The 19,357-nt window shown below is 49.5% G+C and overlaps 2 protein-coding genes across 2 annotated transcripts in view; one reads left to right on the top strand and one right to left on the bottom strand.

Annotated features, from left to right (window-relative positions):
• Positions 1-14,528, top strand: part of ZNRF3 (zinc and ring finger 3) — a 156,821-nt gene extending 142,293 nt beyond the window's left edge. The window contains exons 3-9 of the mRNA XM_041728615.1: positions 1,328-1,402; positions 1,823-1,954; positions 3,689-3,799; positions 4,743-4,910; positions 6,523-6,625; positions 7,389-9,119; positions 10,968-14,528. Coding sequence (XP_041584549.1) covers positions 1,328-1,402; positions 1,823-1,954; positions 3,689-3,799; positions 4,743-4,910; positions 6,523-6,625; positions 7,389-9,119; positions 10,968-11,008 — 2,361 coding nt within the window. The 3' untranslated portion in view covers positions 11,009-14,528. The remainder of the gene's footprint in view (positions 1-1,327; positions 1,403-1,822; positions 1,955-3,688; positions 3,800-4,742; positions 4,911-6,522; positions 6,626-7,388; positions 9,120-10,967) is intronic.
• A 603-nt stretch (positions 14,529-15,131) lies between these two features.
• Positions 15,132-18,699, bottom strand: C14H22orf31 (chromosome 14 C22orf31 homolog). The gene is made up of 4 exons (XM_041729297.1): positions 18,606-18,699; positions 17,313-17,404; positions 16,441-16,896; positions 15,132-15,569 (listed from the first exon to the last, which is right to left on the bottom strand). Exons 1-4 carry the CDS (start codon positions 18,697-18,699, stop codon positions 15,132-15,134), a joined length of 1,080 nt encoding a protein of 359 aa, XP_041585231.1.
• Between the last annotated feature and the right edge of the window lie 658 nt (positions 18,700-19,357).

Raw genomic sequence — 19,357 nt, 5'->3', positions numbered from 1 at the left:
GGCACACACCCAGGGCACCCTGGCTCAGCTTGGCTCAGCTCAGCTAGTTAGTTGCTGGGGACTTTTCAGTGCCCCTGAGGATGTGACAGTCCTGCTGCTTTGGTGCGTGGTACAGGGAATGGTCTTGTTAAAGCTGCGGGGTAAGACTGCCCTCTAGTGGCCTTGAGAAGCCATTGGTCCAGCTACTTTGTCAGCTAGTTAGGATCAGTGACATGTCCTTAGGCTGCCTCCCTGTAGTGATTATTCTCTCAATAGGAATTCTTCAATTCAAATTGTATTCTTCGTCAAGCATTCTGGTTCATGGAATTGATCTCTAAACACCAGTCACTATTTTCCCATCTTATAGGAGGTTTGGGGTTTTATTTTTCTTGTTGTTGTTCACCGCTCCCCCCCCTCAAACTTAGAGGTTTCTTAACTTCTCTAACAAGATTCCAGTTCCTAAAAGCAAGGGTTATGTCTTATGTCTTGTTCTTCCACAGCTTTTACCCTGTTGTCTGCTTAGTTGAACATGACGTTAGAAGATTTGTTGGGATAGAAAGAATCCTCCCTCAAAAAAGAATCCCACCCCTTTCACATTTGTTCCTAAAACAGTCTCATCGTGTCTCTCTGATCCATAGTTCCCCAAGTGGTTGGATCATCCGAATCCCTCCAAAAACTTCCAGAACTCAGTTTCCTGGGCCTCACTCCAACCCTGCTGAATCAGTCTCTGTGGTTCAAGCCAGGAAATCTGCTTTACAAACTTCCCAAGTGGTTTTTGATGTGTAGCCAGGTTTGGCAGCCAACTGCTCTAAATCCCCATTTACATTTTTTTTCATAGCTTTTCCCTCTGACAGCATCTCCAAAGGTCTTTGGCTTGTGTCAGTTATTTAAATTGACCATTTCGAGATTCCTTTGGAAATACTCAGTGTGCTGTCCTAACTGCAGCCCTGGCTGACAGAGGGAGGAAGAAGGACCACAAGAGAAGGACCAAAGGCATCTACTTTGGTTTGCCAGTGGCTCAGTGTTTAGAGCAGAAAATACTGAAACCAATACCTTCATGCTGACTGGGCAGGTTGTTGATTTGTTTTTAATGTTTGGCTGGATAGGAAGACAAAGGTGAATCAAGCACTGATTTTCACCTCGTCTAACAACTCTGGTTCTCAGATTAGCTGTACAATGTAGGTGGCATTGTCCCTTTTTTTATAGTGACAAGTTAGTAACTTGCCCAAAGTCACGGAAGTTGGTGACTGTCAGATTTCTGCATTCGAATACAGGTCTGATTTCCAAGGCCAGCTTTGGAAAGGTAAGAGGACCAAGAGTGCCAACCTCTTCTTTTTAACTCTGCCAGGCCAAGCGGGCAGTGCAGCGGGGAGCCACTGCGGTCATCTTTGATGTGTCGGAAAACCCCGAAGCTATTGACCAGGTAAAGTCCTCGGGCCACGCCATGTGGCAGCCTCCCCAAGAGAAGCACGTTTAGTTAGCTGGGCTTGTCACACAGGCATCACCCTCATTTCGGGGCTTTGCACTTGTCTGCTGGCACTAGAAACCCATGTTTAGACATCATTCCTACTCCATAACAAGGCCATTGAGAGGAGATAAGAGCCAGGAAGTCAGTGGTTGGGGGGCATTTTCAGAGACCCTTCTGGGCCTTCAGCCTGCCCAGTCTGTCCTAAAACAGGCTTCATTCTCAACTTTGTCCTTTGGAAGCTCCAAGGCTATAATGCTTGAAGACTTTCAAGATTTTCTAATGGTATTAGCTATTCTTTTGCTTCAACCTCTCCTCCTCATTCTTGCTTCTTAAAGCAAGAACGTCTTTTAACCAGAACTGTCTTTTCTTCCTCAGCTAAACCAGGGCTCAGAAGACCCGCTCAAGAGGCCAGTGGTGTATGTGAAGGGTGCAGATGCCATCAAGTTGATGAACATTGTCAACAAACAGAAAGTAGCTCGAGCAAGGATTCAGCACCGCCCTCCTCGAGTGAGCCTCCGTCAGCCCTGGCCAGCCTCATTCGGGCACCCTCCCTTTGGGCTTTTATTCCAGTCTTCTTTCTGTCTAAAATGCTGATATAGCCTAGGTTCCTACAGTTTAGATCAGACGTGAGGCTGGAGGCCAAGGAGAAACGTTACCCGTGTACCTTTATTATTTTTTAAGATTTTATTTGTTTGAGAGAGAGTGTTCATGAATGGGGGGAGGGTCAGAGGGAGAGTGAGAGAGTCTCAAGTAGATTCTGTGCTGAGCACAGAGCCTGACACAGAGCACGATCTCACCACCCTGAGATCATGGCCTGAGCCAAAATCAAGAGTTGGATGCTTAACCAACTAAGCCACCCACACGTCCCCACCCGTGTTCCTTTAGAGAGGACTCCAAAAGACCTTCCATAAATAGATGATTTTTTTAAGATTTTATTTATTTATTCATGAGAGATACAGAGAGAGAGAGAGGCAGAGGCAGAGGCAGAGGGAAAAGCAAGCTCCCTGTGGGGAGCCCACTGCAGGACTTGATCCCAGGACCCCAGGATCACTACCTGAGCCAAAGGCAGACACCCAACCACTTAGCCACCCAGGTGCCCCCAGAAATAGATGATTTTGTGCTAAGGTGTCTCTGATCTCTTCCATCTGGTGTTTCCTCTTGGTAGCCTCCTGTCTTTCTTTTTTTTTTCCATCCTGCCTCCTTCTGAAAATCTGAGGAGGATCAAAGGAAAGAGTACCCAGCTTCCCTTGTCTCCCTCCTTCCATTTGACCCAGACTAAAGAAAAAAGCCTGTACTTCTTCCTTCCTGGAGGGTAATAATTACATTTCAATAATTGCATTATTGAAAACCCCTAACTTATATTTGAGTCTGGAGCACTTAACTTTCTACTGAGATTGAAGTTTATGACTTCTAGGTGGTTGATGAATAGCGTTAAGGCTTCTCTTGAGCGTGTCAAAGGGACACTGCTGGCCAGTAACTCTTCATTGGCATCTTCCGCCTAAACCTCAGGCTGAAGATTCTGGGAACCTGGGACAGGTTATAAATATATGTGGTTTATTACCTTATCACAGATACGCACACACAGGATGATCCTTTTGCTCACACAAAATATCTAGATACCCGCAGCATTCAATTAGCAAAACTCTCTTCCTCTTGGCTAACCACATGTCCTAGATGAGGTGGCTTCCAGGTTTTTGGAGGCAGTGTGCCCCGAGGAAAAGATAAGAACTCAAAGTAGAAGGGATTTACAGAAGAACTGCCTTTGCTGGCTTCTTTTTAAAGGAAAAACGAGCGCTTTGGTAAATGTGACTCACTGTAGTGGAAGCTGGTATCTGTGGAAGCAGCATACAATTTTCTAAGTTGCTGTAAACCATTAATTATATGGTTAGTAATCACTGTTCCCTCAAAACATGACACTCACTCCTTTGTCCCATAAATACGATATTCGTGTTTATTTGGATGGATCTCTCCTACCAGTTACAGCAAACTTTGCGCTATTCCATGGGGAGCTAGGCGTTACGGTGGGAGTTCTCTTGACTGTGAGGAGGCCTGGCCAAGACTGCTGCACGCTTCCCCCTAGCCACACCATGAGGGACTGCCTGGGGTGGAGCAGACCCCCAGGTGTTTCCTGCAAACAAGGGGAAACATACTCGGGTTGCCCCCAACCTTATCCCAACCAGGGCTCACACAAGTCACAGGCAGAAGAGACCTGTGACTCAGTGTGTCTGTGTTCTGTTCCAGCAACCCACTGAGTACTTTGATATGGGGATTTTCCTGGCATTCTTCGTCGTGGTCTCCCTGGTCTGCCTCATCCTCCTTGTCAAAATCAAGCTGAAGCAGCGGCGCAGTCAGGTAATGCCCCCGAGCAGCCCGTGAGTGCAGATCCCCACCGCCCTGTCACTAGTGGAAGCCAGGGTGGGGTCCTGAGCTCGGCGGCCCTTTGCCAGTGACCCGGGAGTGGCAAAAATGGAGAAAAATGAGAGCAAAGCTTATCACCCTATGTCTTCTCTGTTCTAAAAGGGCCAGAACCACAAAGGCTGAGCACTGGGAGTGCTTCCATCTAGGAGCTTCTCTCAAGAAATGTCTAAATGTTAATACAGAGCCCTAGAGCCTTGCTCTTCAGATATGATCTGGACACCAGTGATGTCACCTGGGAGCTTAGTAGAAATGCAGACTCTCAGGCCATACCCAGACCTGCTGAATCTGAATCTGCATCTTCCAAGCTCTCCAGACGATTCTCAGTAAACAGGGTAGCCGCTTTTGTGCCCCAGCTGCCATATCACTGTGCTCATAGGAAGGCAGGATTTGGGAGTAGAGGTTGATGGAGAGGGTAAGTGGGAATGTAGACTGGCCCGTATGTTGCGTGACCCCTCAGGAGAGAGACAGTGGATGTTGGCAGGCAATCTGTCGAGAGGATCACCACCTTCTCACAAAGTGAATGGCCATCACCCCGATAGAACAGTGGCTGTGTTTGGCAGGCACCCATGCTCATTGTCTCATTTGCCCTCGGAGCTTTCTTCAGCGTAAAGAGGAGGAACCCAAGGCACGGAGCAGGTTAATAACTCAGAGTCTTGCAGAGTAGATCTCTGCTGGCACTGCCACTTGGGAGGAGCCTGGGTTTAAGTCAACTCAGGAGTCTGAAAAATCTGTGCAGTCTTAATTTCTAACATTTTTTCAAAAGTCTGACAGAGGACTAGCGCATGTCCCCGTGCATTGGGTGCCATGGCTCTAGGGGTGACTACCACTACAAACATGTCCTGGACCCTAACACAGACCGTAACACATTCTGCCACAGAACTCCATGAACAGGCTGGCTGTACAGGCTCTGGAGAAGATGGAAACCAGAAAGTTCAACTCCAAGAGTAAGGGGCGCCGGGAGGGGAGCTGTGGGGCTCTGGACACACTCAGCAGCAGCTCCACGTCCGACTGTGCCATCTGCCTGGAGAAGTACATTGATGGAGAGGTAATGACAGAGGCAGGGCCCATCCTGGCTGGGGATGAGGTGGACAGGTCCACAGAAGCACACACGACCTGGAAGGGTGGGGCCCCAGGTCCTTTTCACACAGCTTTGCAGGAGCAGAAGGGTTTTAAATGCCTAGGTCTCAAGGGGGTGGCCTGCGACACTCTAGCTCCTCTAGAAGTGGGTGGCCACAATGCAGAGATGCTTTCTCCAGAGGACCCAGCTTCCACCCATGTTATTTCAGAAATTGATCAGAAATTCATGGTAGGCCAGAAAATGTCTGGTGTTAAGAACATTGACACATATTGACTTAATCTTAGAATCCCTCTTCTGAAAACTGATACTTGACTGGAAGCAAACCTCTCCTGCAAAGCCACATGGAGCACTGGGTGTTTTTACTTAGGAGAGGAGATATGATGCCGCCCCCCTCCCTTTTTTCTTCTAGCTTTTTATCCTGAAAATGTCACGCCTTCAGGAAAGCTGCATGAGTCATACAGTGAATGATGTGTCCTTCACCTGGAATCACCATTTGTTAACATTGTGCCATGTTTGCTTAATCTTCCCAGAGGGAGGCATGCAGACACACATTTTGGGGAGTGGGGAACAAAGCACTTCAGAATCATCTACAGGCATTTGATGCCCCTTTAATGTAGGTGTTCCACTCCCATATAGACTGTCGGGTGCAAATGAGTTTTTGCAGTGGCCTTTAAGTTAAGAGAGTTTTGAATGGTCTTTAGGAGCTGACTGCCTATATTGCAGTCCTGGGCCAGGCAGGTTCTAGCTTTGTGATCTCGGGCAAGTGACTTCATTCTCTGTGCCTACCCTGTGACAGAGGCCCAAGACTGACCTGCGCTTCAGGTGATCGTGAAGGTTACAAGTAGAACCCTCCCACGGTCAGGAACAAGGTTAGGTATTAATTTCAACGTTATTGTACTGAGCTGGTCAGAGAATGAAAAAGCAAAGTAACATTAGCAAACTGTGGAGCAGGGGTCCTTTAGCTTGGGAACTCCAGAGGTGCTTGTACTCTAGAAAGCCCCATCTCCTCCTCTCTACATGGGCTGCTTTGTCATAAACCATGTTCCCTCAGGTGAGTATTCAGGGTCCAGTGAAGGAGAGGACAGGAGAGCTTTGCCTCTTTGCTGCCACACCTATCAATTACAAATCCTGGGCATCCTTTCTACTCATCCCCAGTTAGAGTGCCTGAAGGGAGTCACCACCCCAGAGATGCATAAGGTCTCTGAGGATACCTAGTCCTCTCTCCACATGCCTGGGGCTGCAGAAACTCTTGGCTTTGTTTTTCCCTGATGTGTGGAATGAATGTAAATGCCTTCCTCTGGCAACCAGAAAGGAGCCTGCTTCCTTCCTGAATGCTGAGGACTATGGTTGTGGCTTCTCCCTAGAAGCCAGACATGGGTACTGACTCCAGGGAGTGGTGTCCACCTGTTGCTAGAGGCGGGGAGGTGAGTGAGAAGGAAGCCACTGGCACTGCAATGAGGAACAAGGCTTCTTGATCCATGCTGGACTCCTCAGGAAGAAGAACATATGGGGCTGGAGGCAGGACTGCTCTCCACATGGGTCCTGCCTTCAGGCCACGGTGTCCTCTCTCCCTTCCTAGGAGCTGCGGGTTATCCCCTGTACTCACCGCTTTCACAGGAAGTGCGTGGACCCATGGCTGCTGCAGCACCACACCTGCCCCCACTGTCGGCACAACATCATAGGTAATTGTCATCTGCCTCCATTGTTGCTGAAGAGTCACTGTCCCTACTGAATGCCTAGCAAGAGTGTGACACATGCTGCAGACCGGTGAGCGAGAATTGCCCTCCAGACCTGGAAGGGGGGTGGGGGCTGGGTTTTGGAGTTTACTCAGTCTCCAAACCCTTAAGAGAGTCTGGCCTGAAGCATCGCCCTAAGTTCACATTTTGGCTTTCACAGGAACCAGCTTCCTGACCTTGAGCGAGGCATCTGGCCTCTCCAGGCCTTAGGCCCATAATCTCCTTAGCGGGAAGGACAGTGATGATGCCCCCATGCCCAATACCATGGGGTTGTTCCCATGCCACAAGAGGTGAATGTGAGGTGGCAGGGTTGTGGTGGCACTCCTGCATCACCTGTGGTGTTGGATGAGGGGGCCGGAATGCAGGACATACTCCAGATAGCTGGTTTTCTAGAGGGAACGTGCCTTTCATCTTGATATCTTTGTTGCTGTGTGCAAATTCCCTTAATGTCTTTGTCAGGCCAGGCTGAAGGGAGGTGTGCAATGGGCCCTTACAGGTGTGGCTGCCCTTCAGACAGAGAAGTGGGTCAGCCTGTGCCAGCATGGCCAGGTTTGGTGACAGCTTAGAAGGGGCCCAAGTCGTGAGACTGGGCACATGGGCACGTGACCAAGCCTGCTGCTTCACTATCTGCCCCCATTTATCCCTCCAGCCCCTGGCACTCGTGTCCTCAGCCCCGCTGACTTAGACCCCCCTACCCCCTTCTCCCCAGAGCAAAAGGGAAACCCAAGCGCCGTGTGCGTGGAGACCAGCAACCTTGCGCGCAGCCGGCAGCAGAGGGTGATCCTGCCGGTGCACTACCCAGGCCGCGTGCACAGGACCAACGCCATCCCCGCCTACCCGACCAGGACAAGCATGGACTCCCACGGGAATCCCGTCACCCTGCTGACCGTGGACCGGCACGGGGAGCAGAGTCTCTATTCCCCACAGACCCCCACCTACATCCGCGGCTACCCGCCCCTCCACCTGGACCACAGCCTGGCCCCGCACCGCTGCGGCCTGGAGCACCGGGCCTACTCGCCAGCTCACCCCTTCCGCAGGCCCAAGTTCAGCGGCCGCAGCTTCTCCAAGGCAGCTTGCTTCTCCCAGTACGAGACCATGTACCAACACTACTACTTCCAGGGCCTCAGCTACCCTGAGCAGGAGGGCCAGGCCCCCGCCGGCCTTACCCCCCGGGGCCCATCCCGTGCCTTCCCTCCGAGTGGCGGCGGCAGCCTGCTCTTCCCCACCGTGGTGCACATGGCACCACCCTCCCACCTCGAGAGTGGCAGCACGTCCAGCTTCGGCTGCTACCACGGCCACCGCTCGGTGTGCAGCGGCTACCTGGCCGACTGCCCTGGCAGCGACAGCAGCAGCAGCAGCAGCAGCTCGGGCCAATGCCACTGTTCCTCCAGTGACTCCGTAGTGGATTGTACCGAGGTCAGCAACCAGGGCGTGTACGGGAGCTGCTCCACCTTCCGCAGCTCCCTCAGCAGTGACTATGACCCCTTCATCTACCGCAGCCGGAGCCCCGGTCGCACCAGCGATGTGGGGGGCTCGGGCAGCTCAGGCCGGGGGCCTGTCGTGTGCCTCGAGGGCTCCCCGCCACCGGACGAACTCCCAGCGGCCCACGGTCAAGGTGCGGGGCGGGGAGAGCCTTGGCCTGGCCCCGCCTCGCCCTCGGGGGACCAGCTGTCCACCTGCAGCCTGGAGATGAACTATAGCAGCAGCTCCTCCCTGGAGCACAGGGGGCCCACTAGCTCTACCTCAGAAGTGGGGCTCGAGGCTTCTCCTGGGGCTGCCCCAGACCTCAGGAGGACCTGGAAGGGGGCCCGCGAGGGGCTGTCGTGTGCCTGCTGCTGCGAGCCCCAGCCCTCCACACTGGAGCCCGGCGTCGGAGTGGCCGGGGGCAGCACACTGTTCCTGGGCGCCCCGGGCGGGGAGGCCCAGCCAGGAAGCCCCCAGGGCCTGTACGGCCTTCACCCAGACCATTTGCCCAGGACAGATGGGGTGAAATATGAGGGCCTGCCCTGCTGCTTCTATGAAGAAAAGCAGGTGGCCCATGGCAGCGGAGGGGGCAGCGGCTGCTACAACGAGGACTGCTCGGTGAGCGTGCAGTACGCGCTTGCCCAGGAGCCCCCGCCCGGCTGCCACCCGGGGGCCCAGGACCTGAGCCAACGCATCCCCATCATTCCGGAGGATGTGGACGGTGACTTAGGCCTGCCCTCGGACTGCCAAGGGACTCGTGGCCTCGGCCCCTGGGGTGGGACGCCGGGCCCGGATGCCCTGCGGCCCCACAGAGGCCTAGGAGCGGCCTGGGAAGAAGAACCAGTTCTGTGCTGCCAGGCTGGGGTGCTGCTCTCGCCCAGCTGCCCTCTGGAAGGTGCAGAGGCCACCAGGGCTGGCTTTCCTGGTGCCCCCCAGGACACTCAGGAGTCCAGCATCACAACCACTGAGGCTGCAGGTGAGAGCAGGAGAGGATGGTGGGCCAGAGTCAGGGTTCTTCTCTTTCTCCGAGTTGTTTTCTAAGTGACTTCCTTTGTGCCCTCCACTTTATTTATTTTTTCTGAAGATTTTATTTGTTTATTCATGATAGACACAGAGAGAGAGAGAGAGAGAGGCAGAGACACAGGCAGAGGGAGAAGCAGGCTCCATGCAGTGAGCCTGACGTGGGACTCGATCCCAGGTCTCCAGGATCAGGCCCTGGACTGAAGGCGGCACTAAACCGCTGAGCCACCACAGCTGCCCTGTGCCCTCCACTTTAAATGCCATCTACACCTAATGACTTCTGAAGTTTTAATCCCTGCCCTGTGTTCCAAACCCATTAAGCTTCCTTTTTTTTTTTTTTTTTTAATGATTGTGTTTATTTATTTGGGAGAGAGAGAGCACAGTGGAGAGAGGGAGAGGGAGAAGCAGGCTCCCCACTGAGCAGGGAACCCGACATGGGGCTTGACCCCAGGACTTTGGGATCATAACCTGAGCGAAAGGCAGATGCTTAACTGACTGAGCCACCCAGGCACCATTGACCCCCATTAGGCCTTCTGTTTCTCTGAGTCTCACAAGCATCCCACCCTTTCAAGTCCACTGCAGTACTCTCAAATTCTTCCCTTTGCTTGCAGCCCCCTTCCTCCAGGCTCCCCACACAGATGCTCAGGCCCAAACCCGGCACTATCCCTGAGCCTACCCCACCCTCCATACTCCAGCGTCCTGGACTTCTCAACCTGCCTGTGAGGACCACATGGGCTTATTTTTCACCCTTGTCCTGAAAATCAAATCCCCCAAAAAATGAAACTTAGCAAACAACATGCAAAATCCAAGTCCAGAATTGTCATTCGATTCAGCAGACCTCATCAAATTGCTATAAAGTTTTGAAACATTTTGTGTCAGTAACAAGCAGTCCAGCACCTTTGAGTAGCACCACTACAGTTCCACTTCCAAAGTATCACTCTAATTTCTCTCTCCCACATTCCCACCTGCTGTCTCCCTGACCAGACCTGTTTCCTTTCTCCAAGGCCAAGGCAGGGGCCTGATGGATCTCTCACTGCTCTGAGCTTTCCATTCTGTATGGGAGCCCCAGTGGTCTTTTCATTTTTATTTATTTATTTTTTCCCCAGTGGTCTTTTTAGAAATACATGTCTTTACACCAGAAAACCCTTCAGTGACTTGCCACTACCTCTAAATTTTAAAAATGTAAACTTCACCCCTTTCTGTATGATCTGCCCCCTGCCTATCCCTTGCCTTGGACTACCTCCGGCTTCACTCACTTCCTTGCTACTTGAGCTTCCTGTGACCTCTATCCTGTTACCCCAACAATCCAAGTTCACTGCAACTTCCAGACTTCTCTGATGCTTCTCCAGATCTGAGCTAAAATCACACCCTCCAGCCTTGTCCAAGGTCACTGTCACACCCTCTATTTCCCGGGCTATCACAACCTGAGGGAGGGTCTGTAGGCTCTGGGAAGGGGTCTCCTCTGTTCTTCCCAGGGCCTGTACCAGTGACAGATGTGCATCTGTTGTATGTGTTTTCATGCTACCTAAGGGCTTCCAGAAGTCTCTGCACCTCCAGATGAAGGAAGCTGTCTGTCTAGCAGGCACCTGTCTGTCTAGCAGGCACCTGTGCCCCCAGCACAGCATGAGGAGCTCAGCAAAGGAGCTCTTGTTTTCAAAGCATACATGGTCCATGTGGTATTGTGAGCTGTCAATTCCTGAGAGCCTGTGATGCTGGGGATGGGCACCCAGGTCCCTTGCCTGGTCCCCATGCATTGTGCCCAGGGCCTCCAGGGCCAGTTCTGATTATTTTTCTCTCTCTCTAGGACAGAGATCTCGCCCAGCAGACAGTGGCACGGGAGCCTGAGCTCAGAAGGAACTCATACATGGAAATGGGGACTATATGGAGACTCCAAGCTCTGACTTCCTTCAGAAAAAAAAAAAAAAAAAATTTTTTTTAGCATTGACAAACACACAAAAGTGGTAATAAAGAGAGCCCTCCTTCTCAACCCAAAATGTGAGCCACCTGTGGCAAACTGCCCCCACCCCACCCCCATTAACAAACCAACAGACAAAACTTCTCTGAGTCCTTTGCCTCTTTTGATAACATGGTATATTCTGTTTTGTAAAGTGTGTGTGCTTGGGGTTCTGAGGTGTGTGGGATTGAGTTCTCTGCTTTGTTTTTTAAGATATTATATGTAAATGTAAAAAGTTATTTAAATATATATTTTAAAGAACCCTAACCGCCAACTTTTGCTGAAAAAGAAAAAAAAAAAAAGAAATCACTGCTGCATTAATTGAACCACATCGTGTAGATACTGTTGTCTCCCAGAAGGGAGCTCAGGCCTTTGAAAAGCTCAGGGCTACACCTGCCTTAGAAAATGAACCAGAAACTTGAAGTAAAGCTAGTTGATATGGGTACAAACTCTGAGGAACAATGCAATGCTGCCTCTTTCTTTCTTGTGGTAAATCCCAACGTACAAAGTTTCGGGTCTTCTCAGAAGCCATGCCTCTCCAGCCCACACCTGTAGGCAGCTGACGGAAACAGCTAGGAATAGGGCGGAAGGTCTGCAGCTCTGAGGAGCTGGGACAAGCCATTGCCACACAAGCCTCGGAGTGACAGGGACGATGCAGCCCAGCGTCCTCAGTCTGTCCCTTCGGGTCATCGTCTTAGGTAAAAGGACAGAGTTCACAGTCCTGAACTTGGACTTCCTGCCACTGGCTGCAGAAATGGTTGGAAGGGGTGTGTGGGGATGAACACCCAGGAGGAATGTGGTTTTGCAGCCTTAGTGTCTGGGCGGGGTGGGGGGCGGAAAGTGGTCTCACTAACCCAGAGAAGGGACAGGGGGCGCTAGAGAGTGCCTGCACACAGGCATCTGTGTGGGCACAGCCAGTGTCCTAGGGCTGCCTTCCTGGGGGGCCCCACGGGGTCAGCACCGAGCTCCCTCCGTTGGAGTGATGCATTTCCCATCCCATCCCCTATGGAAGCCCCGCTTCAGGGTTATTCAGCCCACTGCCTCATGGCTGAACTTGCTCATCTCGCCTGCAAATGTCTACTATCCCTTCTACCTAATGCACTATTATGTATTGATTCTCCGTGAGACAGAGAAAGAGACTATCAGATAGTTTAGACCCAAAGGGTAGGATTTTGTATATTTTTCCAGCCTTTTGCTGTTCTTGTTGTTAAGAGGGAGGGAGAGTTTTAAAACCCAAACCATTTTTTTAAAAAGATGTTTCCATTGTAAAAGGGAGAATCTATTTAAAGCTATTTCAGATCAGGGATTGTCATCCTTTTTGTCCAATGTACTTCTTGTTCTTAAAGGGTTTTTTTGTTGTTTTTTTGTTTGTTTTGTTTTGTTTTTTAAGAAGAAACTAATCACATTAGCCCCTTGTGTTCACTAACTCCTCTGGTCACTTTTATCCATTTATTGTCATCTGAAATGCTCATTTGCGGAATAGGAACCTCATGGCCTAGACCCCCTGTAGTGGGGAAACAGACTGCCCAGGCTTGCCCTTCAACAATGGTGATACCCCCTCTCCAGTAAGTTCAGGGGAAGTCAGTCCAGGGTCCAGATGAGAATGTTTTTGACTGAGAATCTCACTGTATCCCAATCCTTTTTTCTTTTTCTTTTTTTTTTTTTTTTTTTTTAACCCAGCCCGTGATGAGGACATTTAGCCTTCTAGCCAGGCTTTGACAGAAGGAAATTCTAGCATCAAATGATCAAGCCATTTGCCATTTAGGAACTCAGTGCAGTAAGATTTGCCCTCCAGCCTCTGAGGTATAGTCCTTTGGGGGCTGCTGCCCCCTGCCCCCCACCCCCGGCCTATGCCCAGCACACCTGTTGGCGAGGGTGTGAGAAGCGCCTAAGCTGTTGACATGTGATCCGGGCTGCCTTTATTTCTCAGGCCAGGAGTAGCAGCTGCTGAGGACAACAGCTTGCATTACGTGGTTTTAGGGAAGGGGGTGGGGGGTATGGCTTCTAACATGAACTGCAAAAAGCAGCTTCTCATTGTTGAGATTTTTGTTGTTTTGTGGTTTTGTTTTTTTGTCGTTTTGTTTTTAATGCCTTTGAGTGCACATTATCTCCTTTGTCTGAAACCATACCCTCAAAGTGGCTTTCTTTAGCCCAGTCTGGGAAACTACTCCTCAATAGCCTTAAGCAATAAATAGATGAGTAGATAATGTGGCTTCCACGGGGCTTATTAAAATAAATGTGTCCAATTTTCATTTGAAAGAGCAATAATTACAGATGGCAAAAAGAACATTTAATTTTTGTACTTTACAGGGCAGTAGAAGCAGAAAAGTGAAAATGTTAAAATTTTAAATATCAGCCATTGTCTTAAATTCACCAGACAGGGAGGTCACCAGAATATAGGAACAACTCTATTATTGCCTCACCATTTAAATCAAAAGAAATATCTTCTTTGAAGATTTTAAGACTCCAGTAATCATGACCTTTGTCAGTCGCCTCTCAGTGGTGTGTTGGGGTCATATAGCCTTGGAAACTGGGAGCATCACATTTTCCATTGAGAATCTGCACCATCACTGCCCACCCCCAAGCCAGATTGTGACTGTTAGGCCTGGTCCCCATGGCAGAGCCCTGGGTATAGGACAGCCATGTAAACTGCAGAGTACTGGAACCAGTTAAAAATATGGGGGTTTGGGAATTCTGATCAACAAGGTACCTCTCTATGCTGGCTCTGACTCTCTCAATCTCTCCCACCTCTCTCGAACCCAAGCCATTTTATAAAGCCCAATCTGCTGTCCCACCACTCAGACCCTCCCTTATGTGCTGCTAGTTTCTACTCAAAGCTCATGCAGGACTAATGCTTTTAAAATGAGGTCTAAAAAATAATTACTAATCTGAGTATTATTTTTTAAACAGACCTACCTTTTTCTATTCTTTATATAGACTCTATTGCGTTGGTATAACGACACTATTTTAAAATGTTTTGTTTTGTTTTTTATTTCTCCCATAGCACTTAAAAGATATTTTGTAAAGACTTTGCTGTAAAGATTTTGTAATAAAATGGTCTAAGGGCTCCTTCTCCAACATTACCATTTTTTTTAATGTTTTAAAGGCTAGAAAACAACTTATGTATATTCTGTATATGTATAGCAGCACATTTCATTTATGGAAATATGTTCTCAGAATATTTATTTACTAATATATTTATCTTAAGCCATGTCTTATGTTGAGAGCGTGACATTGTTGGAATAATCATTGAAAATGACTAACACAAGGCCCTGTAAATACATGATAATTGCACACAGATTTTACATATTTGCCGACCAAAAATGATTTCAAACAAGTTGTAGTCTTCTATGGTTTTGTAACAAATTGTACAAATGACTGTAAAAAAAAAAAATACAATTTTATCAAGTATGCGTTACATGTTGTCATTGCTCTGTATGGTAAAGATCTATAGATCCCACCAGGGAGAAGTTTGCGTGAAGCAATGCCTTTGACTTCCTCCTTGTTCATGTAAACATCTGTAGGATTTCCTCTCCCATTTACATAGAATTCGTGTTGTTGGGGTCTGGGGTGATGTCATGAGGGAGCATCTGATGGAGAGTCTGTGAGATTATGTCCTTAAGATGGTCATGGTTTTTCTGCTCAGCCCTATGTAGAGTGAGTGAGGGCAGTGATGGTCCACTTTTCAAAATAAGGAACATGGGCTGGATTTAAACTGTTGACTTCCTCTGCCTGGCCTTTTCCTACCTGAACGACTGAGAGACCCTCAAACCCCTATTAAGGAAAGGGAGCTTGTAGGGAAAAGACCCTAAGCATTTTAGCCCTCAAAATGACCTCATCATGAGAGTAGAGAACGGCCATCAGTATGAAATGAATCTCATACCCATTGGTCTTATTTCCCAGGGAGGAAGTTACTAATTTGTAAAGCACTCCGAGATTATGTGGAAGGTGCAAAGTGGTGTTTATTTTTCAGACATCTAGGAGAGAATATCCTAAGCCGGTGAGCTCCTGTTCCTATTTCTCGCTCTTTAACTTGGGCCATTTCTTGGGCACAGGCTCCTTGTGGACCTCCAGCTGCGTCCTGCCAGGCAGTGGGTCCTGAGCACCCTCGGGAGTGGCAGCCTGACTGTGCAGAGCCTCCCAGAGCTTCTGTTTGATGGCCTTGCCCAGCTCCAAGCTATACCTCTTGGGGGTCCCTGAAGGGTTCCACAGCATTGGCTCAACCACAGAGTGGTACAGAGCCCTGTAACTCTCCATGGGGAGGCCGTGGATGGTTAGCTTGTCCTCTGACAACTGCTGTCTCTTTCTGGTTTCAGGAAGCAACGCTTGGCCCTTCCAGGCCGCTGTCCCGGTGTCCCCGGGTAGTGCTTGGGTGGCAGCCACATGTTCAGCATATCTGCTCTCAAGATCTTGGCGGACAGTTACTTTTTTCTCCTTTGAACTTTCTTTACTCTGGCCAGGAAGAAAGCAGAGAAGTCAAAGCTAAAACTTGAGAAGGGAGCTCAGAATAATTATCTGGGATTTGTGTCCCAGACTTGGTTACAGCCACCACCAACATTTGTCTAGTGGGTTCTGGTTTACGGAATTCCTCATGGACGCCACTGCATGCGTTCCCCATAACCCTGTAAGGTCAGCAGGAGGTAGATCTAAAGGCAAGGAAATTGGAACGGGTTTGCCCAAGCCAGCAGGGTTAGAAGGTTCCTAAGCCACAGTGTCACCTACTGAATGCCACGCGGGATCTTACGTGTTTACTCTGTGCCAAGTTCTGTTCAAAAACCCTTTGCATTACATTAGCTCAATCCTCGTGAAACCCTATGGGGGAAGGACTGTCATTCCCCCATTCTGTACATGACAAAGACGGAGACAGGAAGAAGCTAAGCCCACGGTTGTCCTCAACTACAGTTAAAACGGCTCAGCTGGCCCCGTGGAGCGATGGGCCTCTGGATGCCAGGTTCCCCACGTCTAAGTTCACGGCCCTATCTGTGGCTCGCCTCCGGTGTTTGGGGGGGGGGGGTGTGCCTAAGGGCGCTGCCCATATCCTGGCTTTTCCCACTTATTTTCCCCCCACATCAAGTTCCTTTAGCCTGTGGTTATGAAAACCACTGTGTCCTGTAGAACTGGGCAGAGCGTAAGTAGCCCGAGCGCAGACCTGTGCTGTCTCCCTTGTGTCACCTTCCCCTGCATCCCCGTCCCCACCTCCACAGTCCTGTCTTTAACTTTAGGAATTCCTTCAGTCTGTATGAATCACTTCAGCAGTAAGTGTCCCTAGCTGACGCTTCCCTGTCCCCACTCCCAGGTCTTCTCCACCGGCAGCCACACGTACCTTGCCTATGCCTCCTGCGGGTTTCCTGAGCCTCGGTGAGGGTGAGCCAGGGCGCTGCCCCACCGGCCCTTTGCCCTTGGAAGTGATGGGGTTTCTTACCCTGCCCCGCTGCGTGGCTTTCGTTGATGAATTGTCCTTAGGCTTTAATCTCTTTGAAAGCTTTGCTTCTCCAAACTTGCGTGGTCCTGGGCAACACTTATCTTTCAGCTGTCGCCTGAGCACCAGCTTAATCAGGGAGACCGAACTGGCAATGAACGGATTCTTTACGACTTCCCAAGAAGAGGTGGTACCTGGTGCTGGGGACCTGATGTTCTGCTCTGAACACACTCTGGCCGCCCAGGGGCTGGCGAGAGCCCGAGCGTCCACATAGCAGTCCTGAAGCCTGGTGTTCAGTAAGATGGACCGACGGAGCCCGTACGTGGGGATGCTGGGCTCTCGTCTCACATAGATTGGATGCTAGAATTAGAAGGGGAGAAAAGGGAATGAAAACAAGACCAGTTCTCAAGCAGGGACCAGAAGGCCCACTTTGGAGGCAAAGTAGTAACATCTTTTTACACATCGTCCCTTCCACACAGCTCTTAGAAATCTATCCATCTGCTCTCCCGCTCACCCAGAGCCTTTTGTACCAAGTAGGGAAACACAGTCACAATGATTTTCAGGCTCCCAAAGAACACAGCAATGCTTGGGCTGGAAGCAGAGGTTTGGGAAGCATTTACAAGGAATCAAAGACAATTCCTGTCTGCGGGGACAGAAAAGGAATGGAGACAGGAATACTAGAGAGTCCTATAGGAGCTATAGTCACCCCGCGAGCTGCTGCAAGACAGAAATGATGCCATGTAAAGTTCTACCAAACCCTGAATACACTCTCTAACCAGACCACCGTGAGCCAAGAAGGGCCACTCGGCTGGAAATCCTGGGTTTCCTAAAGGCAAAAGCACAAGGTAAGTGATGCTGACTTCCATTCCTGGAACCAGCCAAGAACAAGGGAACAATTTGGATAGATTAGAATCACACACTTAAAGAGACCTGGAAAAAAAAAAAGAGAGAGAGAGAGAGAGAGAGACCTGGCCTTCTAAGAAATGTCATCTATAAAAAAATAAAATCACCTTACCATATTTCAGTTGCCTTAAATTTTATTTTAGCTAGCTTAGTTGGGGGAAGAAATATGTATTTTCTTTTCCCTTTTTCTCTTTTGCTTTTTTTGTTGTTGTTTTGCTTTGGTTTGTTTTAATATTTCTAGTCACCTATCTTTCTCTGCCTCAGTTATGTATGAGCAAATTGTAGTTTGTTTAGATTTTTGGCTCACGTGCAGACAGTTTTGAACCATTATCTCTAGTATTTGTGATGTCACTTTGGTTTGTGATGTGGGTGTGGGTGAGTGTTACATCATCAGATTTTATAGTTAAATTAGGCTGGAAGAAGTTCCATTTTGTTGTGCTTGCAGCCTCAGGAACTTGTGAACTTGCCCATGTTCCCCAGAAAGGCTTGGGTGAATGAGTAAAGTCCTAACGTCCTTAAGGAGCATGCTTTGCACACAATGTAGTCAAATATGCAGCCCATATTTATGGATACAGGTAGTGAGATAGACCCTTACATGTGCAAAAGTGGCCTTCTCCGTGCACATAAAGAAGGTACTGTTACATTCTCAGAATAGTTGCCAAGGTTAGGGACCAGAAATGAAAGAACACGTTCCTGCAACCCTGGGCACCTCTCCCTACATGTCTCTCCCCGAGAGACTACATGGTTTCTGGAATGCGGTTTTATTTTACATCCCATGGCAAATTCAGTAATTAGAGCTGTTAGCAGTGTCAAGGGCTTGAAACAAGAACAAAGACGCCTCTTCCTGGTAACTCTTGGGCAATGCCTCGCTCCTTATCAGGTGCTTATCCTGTCGGTGGTTTTGAGTTTTTATACACAAAATGCCAAAGGAGGCTCCCTCCTGAGGAGGAGGAGAGGGAAATGATGGAAAAACAGAGTATGAGTCTGGCAGGAGCTCCTGGAATCGTATGTGTTGCCTGTTTGATTTTTCTGAGTGTTGTCCCTGGAGTGAATCAAAGCCTGCAGGCAGACTGCACCGCAGGCCGCACCTCCAGGCCAAAGGCATCTGGACCTACAGACGCTTGGGAGGACAATGAGGCCCATTCAGTGGTGAGCCCTGGCCTCACCTCCCGAGACGTGGGTCAGTTTTAGAGCAGTGTTGGAAAAAGGTTTGTCTTTGGGAAGGGTTTGCGACTGTCTGGAGATTGGGCAGGCAAGCATCCTTCCAAAGCTGGTGAATCCTGGAGAGGTGGCACCAGGCTCTTGGGCTCCTGTCCGCCTTTGCTCTGCATGGCAGGGACAGAAGGGAAATGCTGGGCAAGACACGACTTCTAGGAGTAACTCTTCTGGTTCTCTTCTTCCCAGCCTTCCACCTCTTTCCAGATATTCATCTGTTGTATTTGCTTTCCTAGGCCTTTACTCAACGGCCAAGTGACACTGCTCAGACTCCGAGGAGGATGCTGAATCTCCCCCTTCGGGCACAGAGCTGTTCATGTGGATGGCAACTGATACACACTCTCACTTCAATCAAAACCTGCCTCTTCTCCCTGCAGTGTAACTCACTTGACTGACTCTACCCCAGTGGGGAACCCCCATGCTCCCTCGAACTAACCCAGGGTAATATGGCCTGTGCTATTTCTCCTACATCAGTAAAATTTGTTATTTAGTGAATGTTTGACATAGGCCAGGCACTGTTCTAGGCACTTCCCAAGCATCGTCTCATGAAATGCCACCAACAGTCTTATGAGTTTGGGCACTGTCACCTGCCCTGCTTTACAGATAAAGAAACTGAGGCACAAGCTGCTTAAGAACCATGCCCCAGATCCCAAAGCTAGTAACCAACAAAAGCTGGTCTCAACCAAACTCTACACCATGCTTG

This window comes from Vulpes lagopus, chromosome 14, assembly GCF_018345385.1.
Source record: "Vulpes lagopus strain Blue_001 chromosome 14, ASM1834538v1, whole genome shotgun sequence".
NCBI classification, from domain to species: domain Eukaryota; kingdom Metazoa; phylum Chordata; class Mammalia; order Carnivora; family Canidae; genus Vulpes; species Vulpes lagopus.
The sequence above is the reverse complement of the archived record's forward strand: the minus strand, read 5'-3'. Positions and strand labels throughout refer to the sequence as shown.